Source organism: Tyto alba, unplaced genomic scaffold (genome assembly GCF_018691265.1).
Source record: "Tyto alba isolate M040663 unplaced genomic scaffold, T.alba_DEE_v4.0 Super-Scaffold_26, whole genome shotgun sequence".
Taxonomy (NCBI): Eukaryota; Metazoa; Chordata; class Aves; order Strigiformes; family Tytonidae; genus Tyto; species Tyto alba.
The window spans coordinates 10,204,546-10,217,421 of NW_024881300.1; the positions used below are offsets into that span (position 1 = coordinate 10,204,546).

A 12,876-nucleotide genomic window follows, 5' to 3' on the forward strand; every position below is an offset into this window, starting at 1 on the left:
AATTTCACTGTGGGATTCTGTGGCATCCCTTGGTAGCCATCAGCTAAACATATTTCAGGGTTTTTTTGCTTTGAAGAGACTACATTGGGAGTCTGAAGTTTTGTAGAAGAGAGGCAGAAAACAAAATAGGCTGGCTCCTGGAGAGTGAACTAGAGAAGACATTTTTTTCATAGAAGTGTGAGTTTTAAAACAGAATAAATACTGGAGAAACTCAGGCTCTGCCTGTTACCGGAGAAGTATGTGAGCAGTGTCAGCAGGGAGGGAAAGAAGCATGGACAGGGATGGGACATAAACGAACAATGTAAACGTCGTCATCCACTGGGGCATTTCACTGCTGTCGGTGAAACAAATGTGAAAACGATGTCAGCATGCAGGTCTTGCAGATGTACTGAAGCAGATACTTCCTGAAGATTTCTGGAGAGGACACTGGGAAACAAAGATAGCTGTGCTAAGGAATTGGATAATTTCTGTGTTGTCTGAAGTGGTGCTGGATAGGTAAGACTCAGGCAGTCTAAGCTGGAGGAAGAAGTAATTTTACAGTCTGAAAACAGCCTCACTTGGACATTTCGAGAAGGAGTAGTAGTTTGTGATTTGCAGAGGGCTAAGATGGGCAGTTCATTACATTTTTCTGGAATAAATCACAATACTCTTTATATGCCAAGGCTGACTAAGGGGGTGTCTCTATTATGGTTAGATGTTGTTGCAAAATAGGGGTAACGTTCTGGGAAGCGCATCCCATTGTAACAGTGTTAATACAGGAGCATGCTGTGGATGCCAGGTCAACCTTTGTGCAGCTTTATTGTACCCTAAGCTTCCATCATCATTATTGTTCTCTGAAATCATGTTAGTGTTTGCTGAAAATCTGTAAGTGGGAATTACATACGTTTTTTATCAGCACCAGTCTGTACTGCGATTAAGAGAGAAGTAGCTAAAAGAACAATTTAGCGATTATTTTGAGGCAGCCTGGGCTTCGTAAGCCTAGGACTTGTTTTTGTTCACATGGAAATGGTCTGTATCTCTGAGGAAGACAAAAGCAAGTATCCTGAGCATCTCAATAGTTTATGGATTACTCTCAATTTTTCTGGATTTTAATATTTCACTTTTTTTTGGTTAATATATGAAGATAATAGTGGTGCTTTGTAGTAACAGAGAGTGAGCACAGTGGGTACTGGAGCAGCAAGTGGTTTCCTGTGTTGTCTTTGAGATCTGAGTTGGTTTCCAAGCTGACAGAAGTTTTGTTACATTCAGGAGGGAAAACCACTGGCATGTTGAAGGGTTTGCTGGTGTTTAGGAAGCCATGTGCTAACATTGGTAGTCAAGTCAATGGTTAATACTGAAGGGTAACAGAAAGAAATTGGGAGGGCACAATCTGAAAATCAAATTGAAATAGATTGTTAACTAATCCTTCCAAATTTTATTTATTAATTTTGTAATTATACCAAATGAAATCCTCACAAACTACTCTGATTGCTTGTCTTACCTCAATTTATAGTCAAATCTCAATAAAATACATTTCAGCCTTTTCATAATGAGATGATGAAAAATGCTATCCTGTGGAAGAGTAGGGGACACACATTCCAGCGTTACTTACAGTCACCTGTTTGCTTTTTAATGTTGCTATTGAATTTGTATTTAACTCAGGATTAAAGTATAAGCTGATGTATTTGAATAAGGATATCTTTAAGCCATGAGTTGTTAAAATTAAAAAAAAAAAAAAGTGGCCACACAACTGGTTAATGGGAGATTCTAAAATTTGAAGGATGCTGAATAACAAAGACATTGTATTACTGTTGATTAGATGTACAAATCAGAGTTTCATAAAGACCCGTAGAGATACTGTAGTCCCACTGAACTGACAAAATATTTGTGGCAGCGATGGCTGGGGAAGGGCCCCCACTCCTGTGCAGAGGTGCGGGTGCTGCGTGGGGGTGCCGATGGGCAGAGAGTGGGGAACTTCCCTGGGGAACCTGCCTGGGACCGCGTGGAAGCAGGCAGTGCCCCCGGGAGCTGCCGGCCTCACGAAGAAGGAGGATTAGAGAAGCAGCCCTGTCCTTCACACAGACAGGGCTAGAGCATTAATATTGTTGGGAGGGAGTTTGTTCCCTATGTGCTAGACAGCACTCAAACAGTAAAAAGTGCTCCCCATCCTCACTGGATGCACCATTTTGCTAGGTAGCAAAGCTTTTAAATGCCAGCAAGAACTTGTCGGTGACTACTATTTAGTCACAAGTGTATAGCTCAGGTCACCTCTGAAGCTTTAAAGGGGTTTATATTTATTATTTCTGAAAGGCAGGTTTTTGTATGCTTTTTCAGAATGGGTCTTTTTCACCAAAATAAGTGATTCATAATGACTGGATTTTGGTCAGATTTTCCAGATGACTCTCGAGATTATTTTTAATGATCTTCATTGTAAATTTAAAAAAATACAACTCAAAACAGAAAGACTCTGCTCTTTAAATATAGGTGACTTTATCCAAAATGAACTAAAGTACAAAGTAGGTTTGTTCTCCCAGATAATCAAATGTGCTGTTAATGGGACAGTAAGCAAATGTCACATTCACCTGTTGGTATGTATTAGGGCAAATCAAAGTCTACTGTTTGTCACAAGAGGTAAAAAACCCCACATTGTAATAAAACTGTCATAGGACCAGTTTCTCCTGCTTTATAAATAAACATCTCTGCTTTGCCTCAGTATTTCTGTAACATCCGGAGACTATTATCCTGTGCTGGTGCTCTGGTTCATTGACAGTTTCACTTAAACAGTTAAACAATAATTTGAAATGGAAAATGTTCTGCCCATATTCCTTAATTCCTATGTGGTTTTTTTTCCCCAATGTTTTTTGATTTTTTTTTTGTCAATTGTTTTAGTAATTGCATGTTATTTTTTGTTACACAGGAAAATACCGAACTGCTCACAAACCTCATTCAAAGCCAAAAGTATCAAATGTTTTTGAGGTAGATTTTCCAGCAAATGGAAGTGATACAAAATCAATGGGCCGTTTTCAGTCAGAGGAGGAACTGTGGGCCCGCTTAGAAGAGCTCGAGAGACAAGAAGAGATACTTGGTGAACTTGACAGGTATAGTGCTTCTGTGGCAGAGTCAGGTTTGGAGTTCAGAAAGCTATAGGTGTGTGATGCTGTTTGTGCACAAAGGATCTCACTGTAATTGCAAATAGCTGACTAGACCGATGCAGTTAAAATTATACTAGGTGGAAATAGGGTGGAACATGAACAAATCATGCACTGTAAGGCCAAAGGTGCCTCTATGCAACCACAGAAGTCCAGCATTATAGTATTTTTTCTTTAAGATAATAGAAAAGGGGGAAGTAAAATCCATTTCCCAAAATCTAGGAAAATCCATTGTTTACAATATAGGAGTTACACATTTAGTGTTTAATAATATCCTTAGAGCTATTCTGATCCTAAAGCAATACTTACGTCATTAGCTAGAATGTCACAGTTATGGTATTTCCAGTTGACATGGAAAGGACATTGTCATTCTTACAGAGTATAAAAAAGGTTCCACAATCTGGCTAAAAATATAGTGCCTGGGTAAAGAAAATTATGTACAGGCTTGTTTATTACTTTGTATGCCTCTGTCTCTCAAGAGTATGAATTGCCTCAGTTCACTTAGATATTTTTCATTTCATAGGGCGCCTGATACAGTTGAGACAAATGGAGAAGATACAACCTCCTCTGAAGAGGAGAAAGAAGATAAGAGGACAGATCTGAATGGGACGTATAGAGCAGAAGACTGTATTACTCAGGGCAACTTCCATAAAGAAATAACAAATTCAGACTTGTTTGGTGGTCAAGTTAATGGCTCTACTTACTATCACAGTGATGAAGATGACATAGATGTTGGAGATAACTCTGTTCCAACTATTTTTTTCTCTCACACTGTTGAACCTAAAAGGGTTTGTACTTTATTATTTTTGTATTTCTTTCAAGAGATTCCATAAAACATACATACCATATCTAAAATAGAAAATTTTAGATAATGTAGGTAATGCAGAGTGCTAACTGTAGGTGACATTTGTTTGGATCTTTTTCAAATGCTTGAAACCCACTGTTTAAATCTTGCAATTTCAAATAGGGTATTAAAAAAATGGTCTTCAGATGTATACCTTGCTGCTCTGGCTTCTGGCTGTTGTCAAAGGTAGTCTCCTGTCTAGGAGTTTTTAAAATGACTTTTTTCTTGACTTGAAATTGACTGTTGAACAGCTCAGCTGTTGAGCAGAGTTTGAATAAGCAGATTGTCATATGTTATATGCATAATCTATGCACATTAGTGCAAAGAAATGCCCCAGCCTAGTGCAAGTGGTAAAGAATAAACAGTTTACACTATGAATGTTACTATTCAAACATCTGTTTAACTTACCTGTGCTTTGTAGTCCCTGACTACTTGGATAGGGGAGTGTCAGAAGTTGGGTGATCTGCAGCCTGGTGACTGCTGATTTCATGGTCTAGACCATCATTTGTGTTTAATTTTCAGGTAAGAATAAACACAGGAAAAAATACTACTTTGAAATTCAGTGAAAAGAAAGAAGAGGCCAAGCGTAAAAGGAAGAACAGCAATGGCAATGGCCACACAACTCCAGAACTACCTAACATCAAAACGCCAGCAGACATTTACCGGTGTGTAATTTATAGCATTGGTGCGTGAGCTTTCCTCTTAGCAGACCTTCTCTTTTCGTTTCTGTTCATCTATAGTATGAAACCAAGCCTACTGTTTCCTGAGAGAAACAGCTGGAACTGAATTTACTACTTAAAAATGAAAGTTTGTGGCTTCTGCATGGTTGCCATGCTTTCATAACCATAAAACATTTCTGAGCTTAAAATTTCCTTTTCCAACCAGCAATTCATCATTTCTCTACTTTTTCAAAGCTTCTGAAATTGAGGTAAATTTACCAGTACATATAATCTGCATAAAGGAATACAGCAGTTACCTTATGCATTCTTGCTAATGCCATGTCATTTGCTTCTGTGTTTGTTTTCAGACATAACTGACCACATCTATCACTTGTAATTCTCCTCCTTTCCTCCCTGACTTTATTTCATCACTGTCTCTATTCTCTGTAAAAAGAAGTGCTCACCTGTAGAACACCCACAGTCAGAGAGCTAGAAAAAACTGTGTGGGGCTTAGAGGACTGTATAAAATAGTAAACTAAGGTGACAGGAGAGTTAAAACAAGTATTTAGGTTTGTAAAGATGAACACAGACACCTATTAGATTGGTTGATTAAGTGCTTGTGAAAATCACACTGCATTTGTATGTTGGTGTATTCAGGCACCTAAATATCTTAAAAAATGCGTCACAAAGTGTGAAAAGTTAAAACCCCTCCTGTAATTACAGTTTCTGGGGCTGCAGCTGAAGCTAAAGGATTCTTTCGTGGCGCTCTCCCTGAGTTCTGCAAAGGAACTTCATCTTCTGTAGAGATATGCAAGTGTTCCCATGAGTGCCTGATGAATAAAGCTGTTAAGAAACAAGTAACACCCTGAAAACTCATCCAGTCATTGGGCTCCTCCTTTATGAGTTTGATGAAATTGGCGCTGTTTTCTAATGCCACTCTTTCTCCTCCACCCATCCTTGACTGTTTTAAGTCACCGAGATGGAGTACAAACTGTAGGAAGAGGCCTCTTTATCAGTTCAGAGTCTGTTAATACTTGAAAAGTGTCATTGTGTTGATCTGATCTTAAAAGCTGATTTTTTTAAATTATTTTTTTTTAAACTGAAAGCAGAAGATTATAGCACTTGTCAGGAAAAGCTTCATCCTTTCCATGTGCAATGCATGTCTCAAGTATTTCTTCTTACATTCTACATTTGACAAGGACTTCATTCCAGAAAACCTTGCGTCATTGTGATCTTCCATTTCTCTTTACAGAAGCAACCCTGACAATCATTTAGTTTACCTTTTTCCTAACTTCTTGTAACTCACACTATTCTGTTTTCTAACACTTTCCAGAGCTATACATTTTCCGCTGAAAGAGTGTACCAACTTAATGCTTGAATAAAGGGCATAACAGTGTTTGCTCTGCAGAATTGATTCTTGTATGTTGGTAAATAAAATGCCTCTAAAGGTACAGTATTGTAATTTTGCAACGAAAAAGTTGGAAAAGCACATCATAATTAATTTGTACAAAAGACAAAGCAAGATCACTGTAAATTTGTCATCTGATCCTGAAATGGTTTATTAAAGCTAACATTTTCCTTTATAGAGTCTTTGTTGATGTTGTGAATGGAGAATATGTCCCTCGTAAATCAATTTTGAAGTCTCGAAGCAGAGAGAACAGTGTTTGTAGCGATACCAGTGAGAACAGTGCTGCTGAGTTTGATGACAGACGAGGAGTTCAGAGGAGTATTAGCTGTGATGAAGCTACTCAGAGTGACAACAGCGAAGGCATACTGGAGGAAGAGGAGGAGGAGGGGCAGCAGCAGCTACCAAAAAAGCTTCCTCCCTCTTCAGGGACAACCGAGGTACAGTTCTTAATTAATTATTGATTCTTGGCAGGGATGAAAACGAGAAATCTAATGACTGTAGTTGCCTATACCATCAGTTTGATTTCTTTAAAATAATTTTCTAACTCCTACCTAGTTTGTTTCGGAAGGACATTACCAGGTGACAAGCTTCTGTCATACACATCTGAGGGGCAGAAGCGGGGAGACGAGTCAGGTGGCTTCCCCGAGACCTGAATGTCCTCTGTAAAGATATGACAAAGTAGTCACTTGCTGGTGTTACTGGAACCAGTGTCATGTCTACTGGGTCACTATGAAAATTTCACTGCAGTTTATATAGCAGGATTAAAAAAAAAAGAGGATAAAAATCTGTGCTTCATAGTTGATGAGAGGGAAGCATTGGTTGTCTGTAACCTGTGTTGCACAGCTACCAGACAGCTAGTTTCCAGGTGGTGATTTTAAGTTTTAAAACACCCAGATAGATGATATGTTATTATTTGGGCTTGCCAAAGGCAGAGGAATTGCCCTTTACACCTCTACTCATCCTATTCCACACTAGGGCCATTAGTGGTCCTAACAAATCTGTTTTCACACATTGGGAAAGTTCAGGACTTCATCACAAAGGAAAGAGACTGTACGACATAAGGGAAAAATGTACAGTTGCTTAGTGACTGGATGAGTACGAGAATTAAATGTAGCTGCTGCTCTGAAATTCATGGCATAGAGTATTCTTAATTTTTATTTTGTAAGAATCTAAAACTAGATGAAACTGAGTTTTCAGTAGTTCCCAATGCAACGGGTAAGTTCAATGAAAACACTATTTTTAGAAAAATTATTTTTGACAAGAAATGAATTCCCTATAAAAGCTATTGTTTGTCATCATTTTTCATACAAACAGCTAGAGACGAATCAGGCAGGATGTGAAGATTCATGGTGGAAGATCCATCTGTAGAGTTAGCATTTCACATTGTTTTCTGGAATATATTTGCTATATTTTTATAAAACATCTAAGCGCACTTGAGGTGTTACGCATTAGTCCATTTTCTGAATATGGCATGATTATTCTCTACAATATAATGTATTTTCTAAGTAACTGAAGGAAAGGGAGCAAAACACTCCAGTTAGATATGCCTCAAATGCTATTGGGTTGCTTTTGATTGTTTTTATGGGTGTTTGAAATACATTATTTCTCCATTAGCATTTGCAACACACTAATTTTTTTTTTTTGTTTCTAATTTTACCACAATCTTCTTAGGTTGTATTTTGCTTACCTGTTTTTGAAAATGAGTGTGTTGGAACAACGCAGTTGTGTACAGGCATGGCTTTAGGCATACCTTGGCTATTGGAGCAGAAAACAAAAAAACACTGCTTTTTTGCAGGTCCTGCAAGAAAGGAATGGCTGGTTTGTTTTGATTTGTTTTTCTTGGTAACCAAGTTATGAAAAAGCAGAACTAAGCATAGTTAATAAATCTGTGTTAATAAATCAGCATCAAACTCTGAATGTAAAGTTCTTCCCCTTGTCCTTAGGCATTCTGAATTTTCTGTTTTCAGTACATAGTAGTGTGATTTGTTCTTAAGCATGTTTATGAAAAGTAGTTCCGAGTTGCTCTTTTTTTAATGTTTTCCAAGAATCACGGTCATTTCTTAGCTAAGTTAAAAAGGATTGAGTCATGTAATCAGCTGCATATAAATTACCATTTTTAAACATTAATTGTTTTTATTAGACCTTTTAGAGAGAAATTGTTGGAAGCAAGTTTGCCGTTCTCTTAAGTATAAATTGCTTTCACCATTTTTTGATCATATTTGGTAAGGAGAAAAGAACAAACAAAATATATGCTTGCCAGTTTGTATGCAGTGTGTCAGCTTGATGCAATTAGAAGATATTAAGTCATAAAATATGACGTATGATGGAAATGCTGACATACTCCAACTTTGCAAAATCTCTCCATTTCTTACCCAAATTGAAGCTATATATTACATCAGCTGTTTCATTTCTTGAGCATGTGTCAGTGAGGAAACAAATTTTTAGATCATTTATGCAGTAGGAATGAGATTAAGTAGTACTTTTAAGACACTGTCTTTCATTCAGTCATCTTTGAACAAGCTATATTTTGAGGTTAATTACAATTTGGTTACTTATGCAAGGAATAATCATTGATTTAAAGATATTTCTTTACTTTTGATTAAAAGAAATAACAATCCTAATCAGGCTAATATAGGGTAATGACCTTATGGGCATAGCTTCACATTTGCATTTTATTAGCTCATTTTGAGTATTCTCTTCTGTTGTAGGCATTTTCCGGGACTGTTATAGAAAAGGAGCCTTTGTCTCCCTCCTTAATACCACACCCAGTCATTGCTCACCCAGTCCTGCCTACCATTCTGGAGCGAAAATCAGAGGAAGTTTTGTCCGAAGCATCAGAAGAAACTACAAAGAGGATTTCAAAATTCAAAGCTGCCAGAATGCAACAGACTAACTAGGTCCTGCCTAGCCAGCTGAAGTTGGAGAACTCATGCCTAGTTTCACACTTGTTGAGATTATGTAAAACTGTGTGTGTTACACCTAGCTAGTTAAAAGGGTGTCCTATGTTAATTTGGCACTGGTTATCTTTTAAACGTTTATTGGCAACATTAAAAAAAAAAAAAAAAGTTCAGTGTTTGGGCACTTGAGTATTCATCTTATTTTGTTGACATCCCTGTGTGCTGTCAGCACCTTTGTATATGTTTGCCTTATGATAGCAGCACTTGGGTTCTTTTTCAAAAACTGTTCCTTACATACATTGTTTTTGTGTTTAAACCTAAATACAGGCAGTTTTGTGCCAGCTGTGATGTTCTACATACCATATGGACCATTTTAAGGAAACTTTTCACATTTCAAATAGATTCACCAATTATATTGCATTACTTGTTTTAGCATTTTAAGACACACTTGTATTCACATTGCTGTAGGTTTTGCAACTAGGTGTCTGCTAAAAGTTTTTTTCCTTCTTTCAAACCTCTCTGATATCTCACTGTACAGATCTATAAAATGCTGGGTTCATGTACATTGCAGGGAAGTTTCTTTGATGGAAAAGGGTATTTTGTAAAATTAAATTTTCAGTAAAAAATCTGTGAAAGTTGTGTTTTTTGTTGCTTTACTACTAATTTGGAAACAACACGGAGAGGTTTTTATTTTGAACTTGCATTTCTAGCTTGAAGTGTTTACTACCACATGGACATAAAAGTAGTCCATTCTCTTCTGCCATTGTGTTTTAACCTCCTGCTAATGAATGTCCATGGAAATTGAATGCTCTTAAGGAGAGAAGCATAAACTCAGACTCTGATTACAAAATCTCCTAGTTCTTTTGTATACTCAGAAAACATTCTAATTGTCTTGGGAATGCCCAGAGGGAGTCAGCACTAAGGAAAAATGTCTTAATGCTTCAACTTTATTTCAAAATGCAACAGCACTGCAGCACTCCGGGTACAGTTTTGTGTATCCTTCTCTTGACTGAGAGCAATCCTGGCTTTAGGAGTCCCTGCCCAGCAGCTCCTTCCTGTCTTCTTGCCATCGCCTCCCTTGTGCTGACACAGCTTTTGTTGGGGCCACCACTTGAATGATAATAGGCGACGAAGCTGGGTTTAAAAAACAAACTACTGGGTTTGGGTTTGTTTTTGGTTTTGTTTGTTGTTTTTTTTTTTTTTTTTTCAATAGCTGTGTGTGTTTTTTTGAAGCTAGCAAGTTTCCTAATCTCTTTCTCAGCATGTCTGTATCAGCACAGTTAGAGGGGTAATGTGTTGAGCAAGGACAAGGGAAAACGTTGGCAGAGGGCATGGGGAGCTGAAGTACCTTAAACTGATGTTAGTCTCCAGCTGACATCATCAAACCACAGCCTAAAAAGTGAGGCAAAAATTCTTGAGGGGTGTAAGGAAGGATTTGCTTTTGGCCACAGTTCTTTGGCTTTGTAAACATGCAGCCTGAGAGCCACCAGCATCTGGTTTTCTAAATCTTGTCCATCCATGAACAGGGCATCAGCTAATGCCCTTTCCTCACTTTCCCCTAATATAATTGCACCTTGTGCTCATCTCCTTGGCTCTCAGATGACAGCAGATGAGCTCATAGGGCAGCTACATGCATTAAAACAGAATCACCGACTGCCCCTTTTTCAACACTTTGTGTGCTTAAAAGGGAGGGGGAGGCATAGGGACTGATTTTTCAAAGGTGGCTTGTAAAAAAGGCTGCACTCCTTATTCTGATGTTCTCTGCTCTGTGGTTGGGAAGGTGGCGTGGTTTCATGGGCAGAAAATGCTGGCCGAGGTGGGTGGCAGCAGGAGGGCACGAAGGGGCAGGTAGCCGGGGTCCCTGCCTGGGGCAGCAGCCCACTAAAGCTGCGGGCCGCGTTTTCCCCATGATACAGTGCAAATTGTGTTTTGCTTAAAGAAAAACTGAAGGGGAAGTTGTACAACCCTCCTGTGCCCGAAGCTCGCTGGCAGGGAGGGGGCAAATCTCTGTTTTAAGCAGATCCTGAAAATCACGTTGAAAGTGTTAATGATTAACTTGATTCATACTCAAATGTGGATTTTTTTTTTTAAAGCATATTGCATTAGTACTAAAATAAGCCATCAATGCCAGTCCACCCTCTATTCACGGCTAAATATTTAAAGGAGGTTATTTATAGCTTCTTTAATGAATTCTTGGCTAAACAAAATGAAATTATGTCCTAGAAAAGTAGAAGCTATTTTGTAACCAGAACAGTGCAACTGTAAAATATAGTTCCATGAATATGTATTTTAAATAACAAGGGGTTGAGATCCAAGACTACCAGACATGGGTAATTAGAGGGAAAAGGAGAGAAAGAGAGAGAGAGAGAGAACCCCTTTAAAAAGATTTATTTAGATACCTTCTGAAATACTTCCCACTTCTAGTTACTTCAACAAAACCAAATGCCCCTTGTCACCATAGATCAGTTTCAAATCAAAATTAATTCTTTGCTTGTTTTATTTTGTCCCCTCCCCTTTTTTCACATCCCTGCTCACGGGAAAAAGTAGGATAAATGCACCTTGGGTTTTAATGAATTACGGCCTCAGTTCAGGGAAGCATCCTTACTCAGGAATGCACTCTGGCATGTGCTTATGTCTCAAAGATTTTGCAAAGAAGAATGGATTTAACCACATGCTTAAAACTAAGCACATGAGTGTTTTCCCTAATAGGGAGCCTGGCTGTTTCTCTGCCCTTTCTGCAGTATATTTAATTGTTGGAGGGTTTTCAGGCTGCAATGGCCCTTCATCTTCGGTCTCTTCGCTTGGACTTCACCCGTAGGTTCAGCGTGCACTGCCTACAGCAAGAAGAGACAGCTGTAGGATTTCTGGAGGATGTTTGCAAATGCTAAAAAAAATAAATTTACCAAAGCAGATAAAAACCTAGACAGCATAAAACAATGGTCACAGGAAGGCCCATCTCAGCAAGGACTTAAAATCTGCTTTTTGTGCAACACCAAAGCCAACAAGTGGATGCAGACGACCATTAATGCACAGATGAAGCAAACACTAGGATGAAGCGATGGTGCCCCAAGTTTGAGGCACATAGGGTTCCTGTTAGTAAATTAATCTGTTGAGACGAGTGTCTTTGTGCCCCCAATGCTGCTGTTAGAGATTTTAGTCAGTTAAATAATAAGGGTACAGCTGAATCGATTTTTAAACACCTCTGAGGCCGTTTCCTGCCGCTGCTGCCAGAAGGAGGGCTCCTCGTCTGCCGGGGAGTGTGCCGCGGGGCTCCAGGTATGGCGCCGAGGCAGGGGTTTCGGTTCTTCCTGGTGCTTCCCTGTTTCCCAAGGGTTTTTGTGTGTCCTTAGTGGGAAGGAGCCCCGTCCCCTGCCCTGTCCCGGTGTCCCCGGCCTGCCTGGGCACAGGTGAGCAGTGCCAGCCAAGCGCAACCAGGCACGGCTTCCCGGGCGGGTGGGGATGCAGCGGGAAGAGACAACAGGGAAAGACATGGCTGCACAAGGTGTCCTTGATCCAAAGTGGGGGTGATGGCGGCAGCCCGCACGGGCGCTGCATGACAACAGGGACAAGCCAGCGTGCCCCACCACAGTCCCACACAGCCCTCCGCAGGGCCGTGATTGCATCAATTATGCACCACCAATTACCTGTTCCATTCCTCATTGGGAGGCAACTTTGATGGTTTAATCTTCTTTAATTGGCCACAAGTAAGTTAGGCACCTGCCCGTGCCTAGAGGAGGGGTTGTGTTTGGGGGGTGCCTCCCCACCGAAGCTGAGGACGATCCCGCCTGGAGACGCCGAGGGAAAAGGCCGCCCGTGGGTGCTGGGAGCTGCAGGCCTGGCCGGGGCCGACGGAGTCCGTGATGGGCGTTTGGAGGTAAACTGGATTTATTTCCCTCCCTCTCCTGTAAGACTAGTTGCACTTAGCACTTTTCATTGCTCA

General features: G+C 39.7%; 1 protein-coding gene across 2 annotated transcripts in view; it reads left to right on the forward strand.

Moving 5' to 3' along the window:
- The window catches only part of URI1 (URI1 prefoldin like chaperone), a 42,348-nt gene extending 32,992 nt beyond the window's left edge, over positions 1–9,356 (forward strand). For both annotated transcript variants that reach the window (XM_042797482.1, XM_032987168.2), the window contains exons 7-11: positions 2,897–3,077; positions 3,652–3,916; positions 4,495–4,637; positions 6,218–6,476; positions 8,748–9,356. In XM_042797482.1, coding sequence (XP_042653416.1) covers positions 2,897–3,077; positions 3,652–3,916; positions 4,495–4,637; positions 6,218–6,476; positions 8,748–8,936 — 1,037 coding nt within the window. In that variant the 3' untranslated portion in view covers positions 8,937–9,356. The remainder of the gene's footprint in view (positions 1–2,896; positions 3,078–3,651; positions 3,917–4,494; positions 4,638–6,217; positions 6,477–8,747) is intronic.
- Positions 9,357–12,876: the final 3,520 nt, after the last annotated feature.